Source organism: Phragmites australis, chromosome 9, assembly GCF_958298935.1.
Source record: "Phragmites australis chromosome 9, lpPhrAust1.1, whole genome shotgun sequence".
Taxonomy (NCBI): domain Eukaryota; kingdom Viridiplantae; phylum Streptophyta; class Magnoliopsida; order Poales; family Poaceae; genus Phragmites; species Phragmites australis.
This window is the reverse complement of record NC_084929.1, coordinates 33335628-33355350: the sequence shown is the minus strand read 5'-3', so window position 1 is coordinate 33355350 and position 19723 is coordinate 33335628. Positions and strand designations below refer to the sequence as shown.

The 19723-nt window shown below is 49.6% G+C and overlaps 1 protein-coding gene and 1 long non-coding RNA gene across 2 annotated transcripts; both read left to right on the top strand.

Moving 5' to 3' along the window:
- The first annotated feature begins 1060 nt into the window (after positions 1 to 1060).
- LOC133929291 (probable receptor-like protein kinase At5g24010) lies at positions 1061 to 4060 on the top strand. The gene has a single exon (XM_062375990.1). The coding sequence runs from the start codon at positions 1158 to 1160 to the stop codon at positions 3711 to 3713; it is 2556 nt and encodes an 851-aa protein (XP_062231974.1). The 5' UTR covers positions 1061 to 1157; the 3' UTR covers positions 3714 to 4060.
- An 836-nt stretch (positions 4061 to 4896) lies between these two features.
- Positions 4897 to 8126, top strand: LOC133929293 (uncharacterized). Its single transcript, XR_009911586.1, has 3 exons — positions 4897 to 5255; positions 7353 to 7755; positions 7857 to 8126. It is a non-coding gene; the product is annotated as an uncharacterized LOC133929293 (long non-coding RNA).
- Positions 8127 to 19723: the final 11597 nt, after the last annotated feature.

Genomic DNA, 19723 nt, shown 5'->3' with positions numbered 1-19723 from the left:
TGAATAGCTACGCTTTAACCTCTTATTGGATTGCCTACATTCCTTAATTACAATACATTCATCTAATCTGAATAACTGATGATGAGATGGTTACTATGTTGTTTACGTTTCCAGAAGTTTACTCGATGATTGATTTATGAAGTGCAGTAAGCACGATATGCCATTATGCAGTTGTTCATTATTGTTTTATGCAATGTTTTATTTCGAAGTCTCAAGCATATTCCGGGAGTTATGATAGTTATGTTTGAAGCACGTCATACATATACATCTCATGCATTGGAAGTTTGTCGTCGTCTTCTGGCCGCAACCGTACCGGTACAGTACCGTATGTTATCCGAGGAGGGGTACAGTGCACACCCTTACGTTACCCGAGGAGGGGTAAGGGTGAGGAGAGCATGTCATGTGTATGGTTATGTCTTCTTACGAAATTCAATGGGTTATTCGCATCAAATCTTATTTCCTTTAGTTAGCTTGTATATAGATATATATGCGGCTCTGAAGGCTTATATCAACCGAATGTTAAAAAGATTAATGTTATCGTTGGACTTGCTTAGTCATAATTGTTTCTCCTAGTGTTCGCGGTCTGTTTCATTACTAGTTTCTATTTAGAATTGTTAGCACATTCATCTGTGGCTAAATAGCTTTTGTAAAGTACCTTTCACTTGCTGAGATTTTCGAATCTCACCTGTGCTTTCTTTCCAGGTCCCTTTTGAGGTGTCTATCGCTTGCGGGATGGGTAGCTACACGTCGCCTGCACGTTTACCTTCTCTCTTGGGCTAAACTTGATGCCCCGTTAGATTTTATCTTTTGCCCTATAATGTATATAACGAGTTTGATGATGGTTTAGTTGTTTGGTCGAGGCTTGTACCTCGTTTGCTAGGATCTTTATCTTGCTAGTGTGATACTCTATATCTGTTCTGTTTGGTTTGTTATTGCCTGTTATACCTTCACTTTCAGGGGAGGTGCTGCTGAATTTTTTCCCTCAGCTTTCGGTAGATTTTGTAGGTTGACCTAAGTGACCCTCCGGACTTGTTTTGGTCCCCGAGGTGTTACAGTGCCCGAGCCCACACACCACTCGTCAGTCTTCCCTCCACCACCACCGCACTCATCAGCCTACCACCCCGCACGCGGCACGGCCACGCCTCCACTACGCCTCAATGGCTATCCTCGTCATCCTCCTCGTCATCCCCTTCCTCCCGTCCACCGCTCTCGCCGCCTTCTCCCCGGCCTTCTCCTTCTTCCTCGCCTGCGGCGCCGCCTCCAACGTCTCCTTCCCGCTCGATGCCCCAGCTCGCACCTTCACCCCGGACGCCCCGTTCCTAACCTCCTCGCGCGTCCCGGCGGCGACGAACGCAAACTCCAACCCCGCCTCCCCGCTCTACGCCGCCGCGCGCGCATCCAGCTCGGCCTTCGCCTACGGCCTTTCCTTACCCGCCTCCGCCTCGCAGACGGCGTTCCTCGTCCTCCGCCTCCACTTCTTCCCTTTTGCCGCCTCGCAATCCTCCGTGAGCATCTCCTCCGCACGCTTCACGGTCTCTGTTTTTGAAGCGTACACCGTACTGTCCTCCTTCACACCGCCCAGCGCCGGCACCGTCAAGGAGTTCTTCGTCCCGGCTGGTGGCTCCGGGGATTTCCGCATCACGTTCACCCCGGCCACCGGCTCCGCCGCATTCGTCAACGCCGTCGAGCTCTTCCCGGCTCCAGCGGAGCTACTGTGGAACCAAACGGTGACGCCGGTGGGCGCCACGGTGAGCGAGGGCAACAACATATCCTTGTGGCAGCAGCAGGCGCTGGAGACGGTGTACCGCCTCAACGTGGGCGGCCCCAAGGTGACCCAGGAGAACGACACGCTCTGGCGGACATGGCTCCCCGACGACCCCTACCTCTACGGCCCCGCGGGGCTCTCGGTGGTGAACTCAACGCTCAGCCCAATCTTCTACGACCCGTTGGTCGGTTACACCAGGGAGGTGGCGCCGGACATCGTCTACAAGACGCAGCGCGCGACGAACGCGTCGGCCGAGACAACGGCCATGACACCGGGGCCTTTCAACTTGACGTGGACCTTCCCGGCGGAACCGCGGTCCGACTACCTCGTCCGCCTCCACTTCTGCGACTACGAGCTGCTGAGCTCCGTCGTCGGAGTCGGCATCATGTTCGACGTCTTTATCGCGAGAGATGTTGGTACACAGGACCTCGCGCCCAAACAAATTGAGACGCAGTCGAACCAGGCCTTTTACATGGACTACGCGGCCACGGCACCGATCGCCGGGAACCTCACCGTCAGCATCGGCATGTCAGCGAAGAGCAGCCCGGGTGAAGGCGGCATTCTGAATGGGCTGGAGATCATGAAGCTACGACGCACCGATTTGAGCCCGGCCGGGTCACGTGCTGGGATGAAGAGAATATTGATGATCACGCTCTCGGCCGTGCTCGGTGCCTCTGTTCTTGCATGCTTGGTGCTCTGCTTGTTCGTCGTGCTGCGGAGGAGAAGGTGGGTGCCGCGACCCACGCTGGAGGAGAAGGAGAGCACGCAGATGCCATGGTCGCCGTACCTGCAGAACGGCTCTGGCTGGATTGAACAATCGAGCCGGTCCGGCGAAGGTACGACCGACGCGATGCAGAGGGTCAGCACGCAGCTCCACATCCCGCTGGCGGACATCAAGGCTGCCACGGACAACTTCCACGAGCGCAACCTGATCGGCGTCGGTGGGTTCGGCAACGTGTACCGGGGTGTGCTCCGCGACGGCACCCGCATCGCGGTGAAGCGCGCCATGCGCGCCTCGAAGCAGGGGCTCCCGGAGTTCCAGACGGAGATCGTCGTGCTGTCCCGCATCCGGCACCGGCACCTCGTGTCGCTGATCGGCTACTGCAACGAGCAGGCGGAGATGATACTCGTCTACGAGTACATGGAGAAGGGAACGCTGCGGAGCCACCTGTACGGCTCCGAGGAGCCGCCGCTATCGTGGAAGCAGCGGCTGGAGATTTGCATCGGCGCGGCGCGGGGCCTGCACTACCTACACACCGGCTACTCCGAGAACATCATCCACCGCGACGTGAAGTCGACCAACATCCTCCTCGGCGACGGCTTCATCGCCAAGGTGGCCGACTTCGGGCTGTCGCGCATAGGCCCGTCGTTCGGGGAGACGCACGTGAGCACGGCGGTGAAGGGCAGCTTCGGGTACCTGGACCCGCAGTACTTCAAGACGCAGCAGCTGACGGACAAATCGGACGTGTACTCCTTCGGCGTCGTGCTGTTCGAGGCGCTCTGCGCGCGGCCGGTGATCGACCAGGGCCTGGACCGCGACCAGATCAACCTCGCTGAGTGGGCCGTGAAGTGGCAGCAGAAGGGGCAGCTCGACAAGATAGCCGACCCGAGGATCATCGGGCAGGTGAACGAGAACTCGCTGCGCAAGTTCGCGGAGACCGCGGAGAAGTGCCTGGCGGACTACGGCCTGGACCGGCCGTCCATGAGCGACGTGCTGTGGAACTTGGAGTACTGCCTGCAGCTGCAGGAGACGCACGTGAGGCGGGACGCGTTCGAGGACAGCGGCGCCGCGGCTACGCAGTTCCCCGAGGACGTGGTCGTGCCGCGGTGGATGCCGTCGTCGACGAGCTTCTTGACGATGGACGAGGCGGACGATACGGCCGTGACAAGCGTGGGCGTCGCCAACAGCGAGGTGTTCTCCCAGCTGAGCAGCGGCGAGGGACGATGAGCTGCTGGTGCACCGGTTGTGCAGTCTTAGTCGCGTGCTACTGTACTAGCGCTTAGTTAGATAGAGAGACACTTAACCGTTCTCTGAATCCTCTGAAGGCCATGAATGTTACAGCAGCCGAAAAAATTCAGAATCGTTGCTGAACTCGCATGGAGTGTGATAATCTGCCGCGAAATGCTGCAAACTTGCTGTCCCAGCCAGATCTCTGTGTCATGAAGAGTCATGCTCGTTGCAAGTGTGCATACGACCAAAATAACTTGACAAATGATTGATTGATCTTTCAGAGGTGCTCTTCAGCATGTACGACTGGCCAATCGCAAGGGAACGAAACATCGGCATTTTCTTCTTCTCAAGTGGTCACACGCAGCCAAATGTTGTATTGTACAAAGTAATGAGCTGAACATTGTAGGCTTGCAAAATTCTCTGGGGGCCTCGAAAGAGACATGCATTCTTATGAGAGACGTCTCGGCTGCAACGTGTGTTCGATCATCGTTAGTCTGCATCACTGTTGCTGGTCAAATTCTGTGTTCGCCGATCGTTCGGTATTCTGCCAACGAGCTCTTCAATTAGATAGTGATTTCCTTATCTTTATCAGTTGACCGTTCGTTGATTTGGTCGAGTATGAGACTACATATATAAAGGGAACATACAGCTCGCTTACTTAGGGTAGTAATAAACAGCCTCTGAAATAGACAGATTAGCGGAGTGGAGGCTCCCGATCGATGATGTCTACAACTCAGCAAGGTCGGCGAGGTCAGGGGGCAATGTGATGTGACTTGGGGTTTCCCCGTGCCTGCTGGCAGCCGGTACCTCGTGCGTATGCACTTCTGTGACACAGTGACACTGTCAGCAAAGGCATTGTATGAGATCTACTTCAATATCTATGTCAATGGTCATCTTGCAGTCAAGGATTTCGATCTTTCCGGTTCTTGGCCTGTCCTTATTACATTGACTTTGTTGTGGATGCGGAGGATGAGGGCATGCTGAAATTGGCCATTGGTGGCTCGAAGAAGAGCCGATCAGATGAAGTAAGCGGTATCCTAAATGCATTGGAGATGATGAGCATGAACAAGACAAGTGGCGGTATGGATGGGGACTTCCCAGTTGCTATAGACATGGAGTATGATATGAGTAAGGGGATTGGGGAATTTACTCGCTCCCTGCTGTTTTTTTTTTAACACCTCTACTGGATACCGCTGTCATATATGTTTATATACACGCGCGCGCACTCATCACCAAACACACACCCACTCACACCTCACACACACTCGGACCTACAACTACTCGCTCTCTGCTTTGTGGTTTTGTCTTTGCAGGGTTGTTTGCGGCTTTGGTCATGCTGGTGCTGAGGTTGAGGGCCGAGAGGAATAATGGTACAGCTTGGTCTTTGCAGTCGATGGATTCTGGTGAAGGGAAATTGGCTAGAGCGTATCAGCTTGTGCCCAGTAAGATAGACTATCGAGTGACATGAGATGAGCATCTTCGAGGAGTGGCAACTGTGGCTGTTGTATGTATCTCATGACGTAATACTTCTATTCAGTTGTAAGTACTGTAGTTTTATCACGTTCAAAAAAAGAACTGTAGCTTTACCTTTTCACGCCTTTCATGCTTGAACTTTGGGCTGTTTGTGCTTTTGTACTTCACTAATGGAGGACATGCTCGTTATGTTGTAAAAGTATTTTACCCTAGATGTGTCTGTATTGGTACTACTTCACCTTTTCAGGAGAACTACCCATGGAAATAGTTAGTTGGCATGGAGACAATCGTAGAAAGATTTACAAAAAAAAAAAACAAGCCATCATTTCTTTTATGAGTTAGGTTGGTACCCCTCCAGGAATCATGTTTGACTGTAGCAAACACTGAATTATGGATCACATCTTCCACAAACATCTCTTGCAGATTTCTCCTGATATCTACTTACTATGTGAATCTAAAGTACAAAGACTATAAGTGTTTCTATCAATAAAAAATCACATCAAATTATTATTCTACACTATTATGTGATCCTAAAGAGAAAACATGATCAAATCATTATAACTAATTTGATATGATTTACTAGTTAACTGGTTACTAGGGTTCTCTAGGTATAGATATGCGCATTTGTGCCGGTATACTTCTATGTGCCAGGTGTCTCAAATAACGTTCCTTATTATATGCAACTATCTAGCATTTATACCTAATGATTGGGCTTTTATTTATTAACTACACTAATTAAATTATTATTTTATTTCTACTAAAAATACATTTATAGCCTAAAACATGATTAATCAGATTCACCTACTTTTAAAACTATTTCTAGTATCAGCTAAAAGGTTATTTATAGCTTATGACAAAATCAACTCAAATCCAAATAGATTCAAATGAACTCTAGAAATTATAAAACTGATGTGGTTGGATAGATCTTGAATTTAGATGAATTTTAGGGTAAAAAATCATCAAAATCGGAGTTCAAATGGAACTCTCAGAAGAATTGCCAGAAGATTAATTCCAGAAATTGAAAAGGGGATATATTCCCCCAAATATTCTCTGGAAAAGGATTATCAGATTTAATAAATATTTTGGAAAAATCTAAAAATGGCTGGGAGAATGACAGGTTGGGCCATGGTAAAACCAATGTTGAACTACTCAATGTTCAAAGGGTCCAGTGGGTGGTCTACGGTGTGCCAGGTTCGTGGAACACCCTGCTAACATGGCAGTCGTGAGCAGCGTCAGATGGCACTGCTCTGACCTATTATTTTTACAAAAAAATCAAGTATATATATATACACTCAGATGGGACTCAATCTCATCCAACCGGCTTGCCCGATCAGCCCACATGCCATGAGCCCAAGAGGTCGAACTGCTCATGACATGTTGGATCGTTGGCTTTCTTCCTGCAGTCCTGCCTTCACCAGACCGTGAGCTCATCTCGCATCGATCATGACTGTCTCCTCTGGCGAAGCGGCCCGCACCCTGCCCCTATGGCTAGGGTTTAGAGGGGCCGACGGGTGACAACGGCGGTGGTAGGCGGCTAGGAGGGGCCGTAGGCCCGTAGCCCACAGGGACGCGTGGTGCCGGCGGGCGACGGCAGGACCAACCGAGTAGCGGACGGCCGCCGGCGGGCGGCATTTGGGCGACGCTGGCGGGTGGGCGGTAGCAGGACTAGGCGTCCAGTCGTGACCCGTCCAGGCGGGGCAGTACGACGAGGGCGCACGCGGCAGGCAGGCGGCTAGACGCTAGGACAGACTCCCAAGTCGAAAGGTGAGATGATTTGATCCCCAATTCGGCAATTCCCCATTCTCTAATCCCCAATTTTCAGGAGGAAAAACTTCTACAAGGCAAATTTAGCGCCAATACGCTCTTAAATTTTCCACTCTAATGTTTGTAATTTTGTTCGGTTCATCTGAATACATGAGAGATGAAAGTCTATTCAATCAGATAGCTTACTTTTGTGCTAAAATTTCAATGGCTTTTAGAACCGCTGGCATCTTCACTTTTTTTTGCTAAAAGTTCAACAGTTTATAGTCAGATGGCAACTTTGGATTCATTTCTATGTAACCTTTTTGGATTCTAGAACCATAAAGACCAGTCAAGTTTTGCTAAGGTCGCCAGTTGTCGGTGCTGAAGTTTCTATGTAACGTGTGTATTTTTGCAATGTAGATTGCAGAACCTTGAACAATGAAGAAGAAAAAATGATCAATTTGAAAACTTAGTGGGAAAGAGCGTGTAAGGCACAGAAGGTATCTTCCTCCTCAACTCCGGCTACAGCGCAGCCTGTTGACAATCATCGGTTGCTGCTCAATTCCAATGCAGAACCTGAGGTGGCAAGTGCAGAACCTGAGAGTGACAAAGCAAGCATAGAACCTTGCTGGCCATTGTCATCTATCAAATGAAGAAATTGGCGAAGCTATTTATGATATTGATTTGCTCCTGCATGATCCTGGAAAGAGGGCTCCCATCACAAGTTATGATGTCAATGAATGAGATTCAGTGAGAAGGAGATACATTGCAATGCGGTCATGTCAACCATGGGGCCATGATTTTCCTCGAAGAGATATTGGAGGTATGTGTCGCTTCATACTTCATTGGTTTGATGAATATAATTGGTTTGAGTATAGTGTGGAAAAAGATGATGCTTTCTGCTATGTTTGTTATTTGTTCAAGGATCAAATTAATTGTCCTGGTGGAGATGCTTTCTTAAATGAGGGATTTAGAAATTGGCACATGACGAAGAGGATTGACAAACATGCTGGTGGCATTACTAGTTACCATAGTGAAGCTCTAAAGAAATATAATTTGTTCATTAAACCAAAATCATCTATTGTCGAGTCTTTTGCTTCCAACACCACACAAGAGAAGGCTTTGTATAAATGTCATTTTACTTATTCACTTCAGTGCTTGAAGTTTCTTTTACGTCAAGGCTTGGCTTGTTGTGGACATGATGAAAGTGAAGATTTACTTAATAGAGGGAATTTTCTTGAACTTTTAAAGTGGCTATCAGAAATTTTTGAAGAAGTTAATAAGGTGGTTCTAAAGAATGCTCCAAAGAATTATCAAGTCATTGTTCCAAAAATTCAGAAAGATATCATCAATTGTTGTGCTAAAGAAACTACTAGGCTTATCATGTAAGACCTTGGTAATGAATATTTTGCAGTACTTGCTGATGAGTCTAGTGATGTGTACCAAAAAGAACAACTAGCTCTTTGTTTGCATTATGTTGACAGAACAGGAAGGGTAGTTGAGAGGTTTCTTGGTGTCGTCCATGTTGAAAACACTACCACTTTGACACTTAAATGGGCAATTGAGTCCTTGCTTATAGAACATTCATTGAGCTTATATATAGTTCGTGGTTAGCGATATGATGGAGCTAGTAATATGAAGGATCATGTTAATGGTCTAAAGAAACTAATTATAGATGAGAGTCATTCTGCTTATTATGTTCATTGCTTTGCACATCAATTACAATTAACCCTTGTGGTTGTTGCTAAGGAAAATCCTGATTGTGTTTGGTTCTTTGGGCAACTCAAATATTTGTTGACTGTTATTGGGAATTCTTGTAAAAAGACACAAATACTTCGAGTAGCTCAAGCTCAAAGAAATATAGATGAATTAGAATTGGGTGACGTTGAAACTAGAAAGGGTTTGAATCAAGAGATGGGATTGAGTAGGTCAGGAGATACTCGTTGGGGATCCCACTATAAAACTGGTATGCATGTTATTACTTTGTATCCTTCGATTCGGAGTGTTCTCATAAAGGTTGGGAAAAGATAGCTCTCAATGCACATAGGCTATACAAGCTCAAACTATATTGACAACATTTAAGTCATTCAAGTTTGTTTTCATGGCACACTTGTTGCTAACTATATTTTGCTACACATATGACTTAAGTAATGCTTTGCAAAAGAGGGATCAAGATATTTTTAATACAATTGATTTCATTTATATGACAAAAACTCAATTACAGTTGTTGCGAGAGGATGATGGTTGGAAAACTTTTTTTTAAAGAAGTCACTTCTTTTTGTGTGAAGCATGGCATCAAAGTTGCTAGCATAGATGGTTTCTACATGCATGTTGAAAGAGACAAGAGGTTCTTTCTAAAAGTCAAGAATCTCCATCGTTTTCATGTAGACATGTTTTTAAGTGTCATTGATAGACAATTTCGAGAGCTTAACGATAGGTTTGATGAGGTAAACACGGATTTGCTTCTTTGCATGGTATCATTGAAAGTGCCTAGAGGGGGGGGGGGTGAATAGGCTTTTCTGAAAATTAAAACTAAACAGCAGATTAAAAGCTGCCGGATACTCCGGTGAAGGTCGGATACTCTGGTCAGTCCGGAGTATCCGGTCTAGTCCGGAGTCTCCGGTCTATACAGGATTTCAAGAATAACTAAGAATTAATGCGAGCTGCTAGAATCTAAAGGTGATCCTAAGTCTACTAGATATCACAAAGCTTAAACAACAATAAATACTAGCAAGATGATCACTAAGACAATTTATATGTAAATTGTCAAAGCTACACAATTAAGTAAATTGCACAAATGAGAACACAAGGGATTGTCCCGGAGTTTGGCCACCTCACAAAGAAGCGCCTACGTCTCCGTTGAGGAGCTCACAAAGAGCCGGGTCTTTTTCAACCCTATCCTCTTCTAGCGACCACAAAGATCAAGCTAGAATTTCCTTACTCAATTTGAAATCGATTACAAACTTCCCGTGGCACTCCACAAAGATTGGGTGCTCTACGGGCGACGCCTTGCCGTCTAGAAGCACAAAGCTCCAAAAGAAATGATCACAGTGAATGCTCGATGAAGAACTCGATGCTCAAGTGCCTTAATCTCACTCCAAACCCAAACTCACTAAATTTTCGCAAAACTTAGCACTAGAGATGGTTGGAGGGATTTTTAATGCTCTTGAAATGCTCTAGGAGTGTAGAGTTCAGCAGCAACAGCAAGCTTTTAATGCCATGAGGTGTGGAAGTATATATAGCCCTCTCTCAAAAACTAACCGTTACTGTTCTGACAGACCTAACCCGGAGTATCCGGTGAACACCAGAGTATCCTGTCTCAATTCCAAAACGGCGTTAGAACGGTCACAGAACTGTGTCAGAACTAGCCGTTATGGTTCTGTTAAGTTACCAGAGTCTCCGGTGAACACTGGAGTCTCCGGTCCTGACAGGGCTACCACTCAAACAAAGTCCGGAGACTTACCGGACCTTCCGGCTTCTCCAGGTACTGAAGTATCCGGTGAACACCGGAGACTCCGGTCCTTTTTAACAAAAGAATAAATATTAACCGAGCCACCCTTGCTGGAGTCTCCGAGTCTCCTACCGGAGTATCCGGTGAACACCGGAGACTCCGGTCTTTTTCAATAAAAAATAAATGCCTAACCGATCGACCTCTGGCGGAGTCTCCCTCGGAGACTCCGGCCTGAAAACTCACCAAATACTGAAGTATCCGGTGAACACTGGAGACTCCGATCAATTTAAAATAAATCAGAACCGAGACTCAATGGCGGAGTCTCTCTCGAAGACTCCGGCCTTAAAACACTGAGTACCGGAGTATCCGGTGAACACCGGAGACTCCGGACTCAGCACATTTTGCCTATTTTTCCCGGTGTCCGTGGGTGAGTGTGTCTCTCAACTATTGGTTCTAAAGGATATCTTGAGCATTGAGACACTAAACAAGCAATCAAATGCAACCCTCATAATAGAGCGGCTATCCTAGACTCAATTTCAAAAAAAAAATAGAGAAAATTAAATCCTATTGAGTACTCCTCGTTGCTTCTCTTTTCTTTTCGAAGGGCGTCAATCGTCATATATCTTCTCAATTTAGACTAAGACCTGTTCATGACTTAGATAAGTATATTAGATCCTTAATCGTTTTGTCATCAATAAGCCAAAACCCACTTAGGTGCCTAGATGCACTTTCAATCTTCCCCTTTTTGGTGATTGATGACAACACGATTAAAGCTTACAAAAGATATTTGAAACAGGATTTTGAATTCTAGAAGATATGGTGAGCTCTCCCTAAATGTGTGCATTGATTTAGGATTGAGTTACACTCAAATGCACATATTCAAGAGAAAATTTTTGCAAGAGCTCCCCCTATATCCTAGGATCCGTGGGATGCAATATTAAGTATTCAAGATGCATATGAGAAGATATGAATCACACTTAATTTAAGAAATACGACAAGCATCACACTAACATAAAGAGTCTTACAAATTTAAATAGAGCACATAGTTCATTACACACACAAGATAGTCCCAATGTCCAACAGCGATGAAATAAAGAGAGTCCAAAGCTAGAAAAGAAAGAAACTAAGGAAGCTAAGAATCTGATCTCTCTCTCCCCCTTTGGCATCAAGCACCAAAAAGAGAAAGAAACTATTCGTTGCTGTCTTCATCGTCGTCGTCGTCGTCATCATCCTCACTTCCATCATTGTTGCCGCCAGGAGAGGAGCTCGCTGCAGGAACGGCTTCGGAGGAGTCATCATGAGGTTGGGCTTGAGAACTCTCGGTAGCTGCTTGGGCTTCATCATACCAAGCCCATGAATTTTCAAATTCAATGGGTGCACTTTCCGCTTCATCTGAAGCGATAGGTGAGCAAGGTGGCTGAAGGTTCATAGAGGCATACATTGCCTTTTGACGTTTCTCCATTTTCTTCAGACGAACACTCTGCTCCTTGATCTATGTCGCATTATGAGTGCACACATTAAAAACAGTTTTGAGAGCACTCTTTATAAAAGATGACCCTCGAGGAGGAGCACGTCTCGAGGCAATCTTCCTTGAGCTCGGTGGAACATGAGGAGGAGATGGCGAGGGAGAGGGAGCTCGGATGTTTAGAGGCCTCATCCGATAAGGTTCATGTTTTATCTCCTTCACAAAAGTCTTCTTGATACTCGCTCGATGATAGACATGATATATGGAGCGTATCCACAACTCTTGATGGGTGATTTTGATGTGAACACAATTTCTTCCCAAAGAAAATAAGCCACACTGAAAGGAGCATGATCGTTGGACATGGTAGCGAGGAGATTCCTTGAGATGCTCTGCACTGTAGTCGCATCCCCGCTCTTTGGTGCCAATGTGAGTCGAAACAAAGAGTTCAAGCATCTGTAGAATGGCCTCATTCCAGTGAGTTTTCCAAATTTGACTCTTCCGTCATTAAGATACATGAACCCGAGCTCTTCCAAGGTAAGTTGATGCTTGTTATGAATTTGATCCTTATGTGTATCTCGAGTATCAAAACGGAAATGATGAGCAAAGCCTCTGAAGCTCACCTTGTATTGAACTCCCTCGGTCTTCCAATGCATGAATGGATTCTTCGATCCATCGAACCAAACTGTGGCATAGAATTGTGCGATGACTTCTTCGCACCAATCATATTTGAATGCCATTATATTCTTTACCTTCTTGCTCTCACATGCAGCTATGACTTCATTAAACACAGGGTCATTTTTCTGTGCCATGTAGTTCCAATCAATCCACTGCATGTGTGTGATTGGCTTCTTCTTTGATAGGATCACTGTCTCATAGAAGTCTGCTTGGAAGTCATTCCAGAAGCGGTAATCCGTGACATTTTTTTCGTAGTCAAAAGGGTTGTTCATCCTCTCAGTGATTACCCTGGACACGTGCTTCATGTAATTCACTGTTTGCTTCGGAGTATCAAAGATTGAAGCTGTCCTTAGGGGTCTGTGGAGTTTCAAAGGTCCAATCACATCATCTGCCTCTTATTCTTCCTCATCCTCTTGTTCAGCTGCATCGAACTCAGAACTATTTTCCATAGCGATGCCTTTGCATCTCTCTTCTCGAGAAGGCATCCCACTTCTTCCCCTTCCTGCTGTTACTGGAGCTAAACCCTTTCCACGGCCACTGTCGCGGCCCCTCATCGCTTGACTCTTGGTCCTACAAAGAGTAACATTGTCTCTTTGTGATTCTCCAGCAAAGGTCTCTTCTTCGATGTGAATCCCCCTTTCGGTGGCCACTTTGCGAACTCTTTCACCGCTCGCTTGTCCACTCCCGCTATCCTCTGAATGAGCCGGTGCTCTAGGCTCTTGAGCACGTGGATCGCTTTTCTGTTTCTTCTTCCGCTCGAAAGTGTGACCCTTCACAAAATGATCTCCGGCCATGACCAACTACCTGAGAGAGATAGAGGGAATTAGGAGGATGCGAAGATATATTGATGAAAAGGCTGCTGCTAAAAAACGGTCAGCCCGAGAAAATCCCCAAAACCTAGGGTTTTGGGAGATTTAGCCAACAAGAGTTGAATCTGGTATAGGAACAAGTTCTAAGAAGTATATGGAGCTATTCTACAAAGGGAAATCGATCCTAGAGGAGGGCATTGAGAGATCAGGAAATTTTGGGAAAAAGTACCTTTTGGAGCAAAAACACTCCGGAGATTTGATGAATAGAGATGTCTGGAGATTCCGGCCTTGAATCCAAGTGAGAAACGATGAGAAACTTGAAACTCCTTGGTTGTTCTTCAAAAATCTCCGGAGAGACTAAGTTGGGGAGAGAGGAGTTGAGAATAGATGGGTTTAAGCAATTGTTCGGGCAGAGGGGTATATAAAAATCTGGAGACCCCGGAGACTCCGGTGAAGACCGGAGACTCCTGTCCTGATACTTTACCGGAGACTCCGGTGAAGACCGGACTTTCCGGTAACTGGAACCTGGATAGGAATCAGCTGAAAAATGAAGAATGTCAGGTCCGGATACTCCGGTCAACACCGGACATTCCGGCACCTAGAACTGTTACAGAATAGAGTGAAGCTGAAATTTGAGGAGGAATTTTTTGGGAAAAGGCCGTTGGACATAAAAGACAAATTTGCTAATTGTGATCAGCCAACAAGCATCATTACATAACTATGATCACAAGTTGCAAATTATGATCAAAAGATCAAAGAACCAAATAATTTTGAAAAATCACTCAAAAATGCAGTTTTTGCAAACTCCTAGCTAAGAAAGCTACAACTCTACAAAAAACAAATGTATGCAACAGTTCAAGCCACGTTTCGAGAATCTAGGATATTTAATTCACTTCTCAACTCACAAAACCTTTGCTCGTCTAGTGGCTTAGTGAGGATATCGGCTAGTTGTCTTTCGGTTCTCACATGTCTATGTGTTTGGTTCTTGAGTGTTGTACGGGATTGTTGGCTATTTTGATGGCACTCTCATTATCACATAAAAGTGGAATTTTGGATGTGTTATGACCATAATCTCTTAGCGTTTGCCTCATCCATAGGAGTTGAGCACAACAAGCTCCCGCGGCAACATACTCGGCTTCGACGGTGGATAGGACTACGGAGTTTTGTTTCTTGGACGACCAAGACACTAAGGACCTACCCAAGATTTGGCAAGTCCCCGAAGTGCTTTTTCTATCTACTTTGCACCCAGCATAGTCGGAATCCGAATAGCCGATAAGGTCGAAGGATGACCCTTTAGGATACCATAAGCCATGGTAAGGTGTATGAACTAAATATCGAAGAATCCTCTTAACGGCTATTAACTGGCACTCTTTTGGAGCGGCTTGAAATCTTGCACACATACACACACTAAGCATGATATCGGGCCTAGATGCACAAAGATAAAGTAAAGAACCTATCATGGAGCGATATACCTTTTGATCCACGCTTTTTCCTTCTCTATTGAGATCAAGATGACCATTGGTTTGCATGGGTGTCAGTGACATAGGAACCGGGGGTCCCCGAGTCCCGAGACCAGGACAGCAGAGTGCCACGTGGCGCCCTCCCTCGGGGATTTTTTCCCCGAGGTCCGAGAAGACCAAGTACCGGGAGAGGGTGCTTGGGGCCATGAATAGTGGTCCCCGAGGACCCGAGTTCCCCGAGGACCCGAGCAGACATAGTTCCGGGAGAGGGTGCTCGGAGCCATGAACAGTGGTCCCTGAGCACCCGAGTTCCCCGAGGACCCGAGCAGGCAGTTCCGGGAGAGGGCGCTCGGTGCCATGAACAGTGGTCCCCGAGTACCCGAGTTCCCCGAGGACCAAGAAGTGACATATCCGAGAGAGGGCGCTCGGGGCTATGAATAGCAGTCCCCGAGCGCCCAGAGTTCCCCGAGGACTTGAGAAGCCCCTTGCCGGTGGACCCCGCAAGGGCTCAGCGGTGAGGTGTCAATTGGTGAGAGGCCCGATGCTGCATTTAAGAGGGAGCGCGGCCTGTCACTTCCAACCACTCCCGCCACGCCTGTTGTCAATCCCTGCCAACTCCCGTCAGGGGGGCATGTGGGCATTTAATGCGACGAGTCCCATCGCGCGTCATCCAGCGCGGTCTGGAGATATCGTCTCTAGGCTCTAGGCTCGAGGCTTATCGTCAAAGGACTCATCGAGCGGCGCCAGAAGGAGCGCGAGAAACGCCGTAGGGGTGGCGAAGACAAAGCCGCCCCCGAGAACCAAGAGCTCAGGATCCAAGAGCCCGAGCACACCGTCGCCTTCATCGACGGAGGCGCATACACGCCCTCCTCTCGACGCTGCGTCAAAAACATGCGGCGTGAGGTGTGCTCGGCGACCCCGGGCGCTGCGGCCGCAAGGCCCCTGAAGTTGTCGAACACTCTGATCACCTTCAGTCTGGCGGACCACCCCGCGAGTACTGCAGGGGGGGGGGCGACTACCTCTCGTGGTGTCCCCCACCATCTGCAATGTGAAGGTCAGCCGGGTGCTGATCGACGGGGGTGCAGGCTTAAACCTCCTGTCCCAGGAGGCCTTCAAGAAGCTGCAGGTGCCTTCAGGGCGCCTAAAGCCGTCGCTCCCCTTCTACGGGGTGACACTGGGGCATACATTGCCCCTTGGGCAGGTCGAGCTGCCCGTCACTTTCGGGAGCCAGGACAACTTCCGGACGGAGAACGTCATCTTCGATGTCGCGGAAGTCCCTCTCCCCTACAACGCTATCCTCGGGCGCCCGGCGCTCGCCCGGTTCATGGTGGTGACGCACTATGCTTACCTCACGGTTAAGATGCCAGGCCCTGCTGAACCCATCTCCGTGCCCGGCGAGACCGGAAGCGCCGTTTCCTGCGCTGAGCAACTCTACTCGGCCTTGGTCTCTGCTCGGGCTAAGGTCGAAGGACACCCAGGGGGCCCGGGACCCTCTTCCTCCAAACCCCGACTCACCGCCGACGCCTCCGTCCCTACAAAGGAGGTCGTGGTGGGCGAAGACTCATCCCAGGTCGTCCGGATCGGCGGTGACCTGGGCGACAAATAGGAAAGCGCGCTTGTCGCCTTCCTCCGGGCTAACGTCGACGTGTTTGCATGACAGCCATCCGATATGCCCAGGATCCCTAGGGAGGTGATCGAGCACCACCTTGCTGTGCGACCAGACGCACGGCCGGTGAGGCAGAAGGTCCGGCGGCAGGCGCCCGAGCGCCAGGAGTTCATCCGGGAGCAAGTCAGCAAGCTCCTCGACGCCGGCTTCATTCGAGATGTCCTCCACCCGGAGTGGCTGGCAAACCCAGTCGTCATCCCAAAGGCCAATGGCAAGCTGCGGATGTGTGTCGATTACACCGACCTAAACAAGGCTTGTCCAAAAGATCCTTTTCCTTTACCTCGCATAGATCAGATCGTAGATTCCACTACGGGATGCGATCTTTTGCGTTTTTTAGATGCAAATTTAGGTTATCACCAAATCCGCATGGCCAAACAGGACGAAGAAAAAACATCTTTTACTACCCCGGTGGGGACCTATTGTTACGTGTCAATACCTTTTGGTTTGCGCAACGCTGGATCTTCATTCCAGCGGGTCGTGCGCATTACCCTTGATTCGCAGGTTGGCTGCAACATCGAAGCTTATGTCGATGACCTCATGGTCAAATCCCGAGACCACGCCACTCTGCTGGAGGACTTAGCCTAGACTTTCAATAGTCTCCGCACTACACGCCTGAAGCTCAACCCCGAGAAGTGTGTCTTCGGGGTTGTCGGAGGATGAACTCCTGTCGCAGGGATCCCGAGAGACCCCTTTTTAAAGATTCGGCCGGGGGGATGATCCTGAACGAGCTTGTCTGGGAAATAAATGGGAACAAAAATAAATGCAGTAGCTGGTGGTGGGAGATGATCGACCTAGTGCAAGAAAGATGGGTGCACCAGGATTTAGACAGGTTCGGGCCGCGCAGGGGCGTAACACCCTACTCCTATGTGAGTGTTATACCTCTCCTTGAAGGGAATTCTTCAAGGATGTATCTGGTTACAGGGGTGAGCTGTCTACAGAGAGCTTGAGGCTCTCGTGTTCTAGCTTGGCTTGAGCTTGTTTTTTCGGTCTCCTCTCTTGATCTCGTCCTGTCTAGCTTTTTTGTTTCTTGGCTTCGCTCTCCTTCCTTTTATAGGCGCGCCGACCTCGACTTATCCAGAATGGGAAAGAGGGGGCGCGAATGTCAAGGCGCCACGGAGAAAGGCGTCATCATTCCGTTTTGGCGAAGTGACAGGGGCGGTGGAAAAATACGGCGTGCATCCGACCACCCGCCATTGCGGATGTCCTCCGGCGCCATTAAGAGGGCTCACCGGGCGGCCACAGAGGTGCCCGGTGCGCCCACCCTGTCTTGTTCTTCTGCCAGGGCAGGGTGGCAGGCGAAGCGCTTCGATTTTGGCAACGCTATTCCGAGGCACCCGGGTGAAACGGGACGGGACCTGTGCATTTAATGGACCCACGCCCCCCTGCCAGAGCATGGCAGGATCTGACACTAGGGCGTGGGCAGCTGAGAATGTCAGGATATCAGGATATCAGGCCGCGCGGGCCTATTAAATGCGGTATTAGGCCTTTGACTGGCTGACACCTCGACGATGGGACCCCTTGGGTCGTCGGACGATCTTGCGCGAACTGTTTGGATCATCGGGGGACTACAGTACTCAGGGGTAGGCGAGAACCCTTCCGAGCACTTCCTTCCCGGTACTTGGGCTCTGCGGATCATCAGGGAACTGGGGTGCTTGGGAACCAGAGGCGGCGGCCCCGAGCACCTTCTCCCGGGACTTAGCTTCTTCTTATCTCGCAGGGTGGACCTCGCGGGATGGTGACGCGTGGCGGATGGCCGGCCCGGTCTCGGGACTCAGGGACCCCTGGTTCATGATACACCGACAGGGGTACCCGCGGGCAAGCTCCTCGATTTCTTGGTTTCCAGCCGAGGAATCAAGGCCAATCCGGAGAAGATCTGGGCCATTGAGCAGATGCGTCCCCCGGCCCGTCTCAAGGAGGTCCAGCATCTCGCTGGCTGCATGGTGGCCCTGGGGCACTTCATCTCCAAGCTTGGGGAGCGAGGGCTCCCCCTCTTCAAACTGCTGAAGAAGACCGGTCGTTTTTGACTAGACACCGGAGGCCGAGCAAGCCTTCCAGAAATTAAAGAAGTATCTCACCTCACCGCCCGTACTGGTGGCCCCCTCAGAGGGCGATCCTTTATTGCTCTACATCTCAGCCACTCCTCGGGTCGTGAGCATGGTACTGGTGGTGGAGCGTGATGAGTGCTCGGGGCAAGATGCTGGGTCCGAGCTCCCGGCCGCTCCCGAGCAGTCTATGGGTCTCAGGGCTCCTCCCGACCAGGGAGTCGGGCCCGAGACCGCGGCTCCTCCCGACCAGGGAGTCAGGCCCGAGACCACGGCTCCTCCCGACCAGGGAGTCGGGCCCGAGATCTTGGCTCCTCCCGACCAGGGAGTCGAGCCCGAGATCTCGGCTCCTCCCGACCAGGAAGTCGAGCCCGAGAACTCGGTCGTCCCCGACCAATGTACCGAGCTCGGGGGCTGTGACAAGCCCTCGGGCGAGACCACTGTCCGGGCCCACCGGACCCAGCGGCTGGTGTACTTCGTCAGTGAAGTCCTCCGAGACGCCAATACAAGATACCCTTAAGCCTAGAAGATGCTCTATGCAGTACTCGTCGCTTCCAGGAAGCTGTGCCACTACTACGGAACCGAGAAGGCACTGGGCGCATTGTAAAGTGTGCAGTGGAGCTGGCGGAATTCGATCTGCACTTCGTCAGTCGTCAGGCAATCAAAAGCCAGGCACTGTCCGACTTCGTGGCAGAGTGGACGCCAGTCCCCGACATTGACAATGAAGAGTTATCCGCATACCCCAGGCTGGATGGGCCCGGGTACTGGGTCATGCACTTTGACGGTTCCCTCACGCTGAAAGGCGCGGGGGCTGGAGTGGTTCTCACCTCCCCAATGGGTGAAGTACTCCAGTACATCGTGCAACTGCATTTCCGAGTGACCAACATGGCAGAATATGAGGGCATCATCGCTGGCCTTCGAGCAGCGGTGGGTCTCGGGATCCGGCGCCTGCCGGTAAAGGGAGACTCCCAACTGGTGGTCAACCAAGTATCCAAGGAATACCAGTGCGCGGATCCTCAGCTGGCAGCGTACGTGGCGGAGGTCAGGAGGCTAGAGAGGCACTTTGACGGCCTGGAGCTACGGCACATACCTCGCCGCGACAACGCTCTGGCCAATGACCTCTCCCGCCTGGCCTTTGCCCGGGCGCTCGTCCCAGCCAGGGCCTTTGAAGAAAGGCTCACACGGCCATCCATCCTGCCTGCCGACCAGGATGAAGGGGAGCC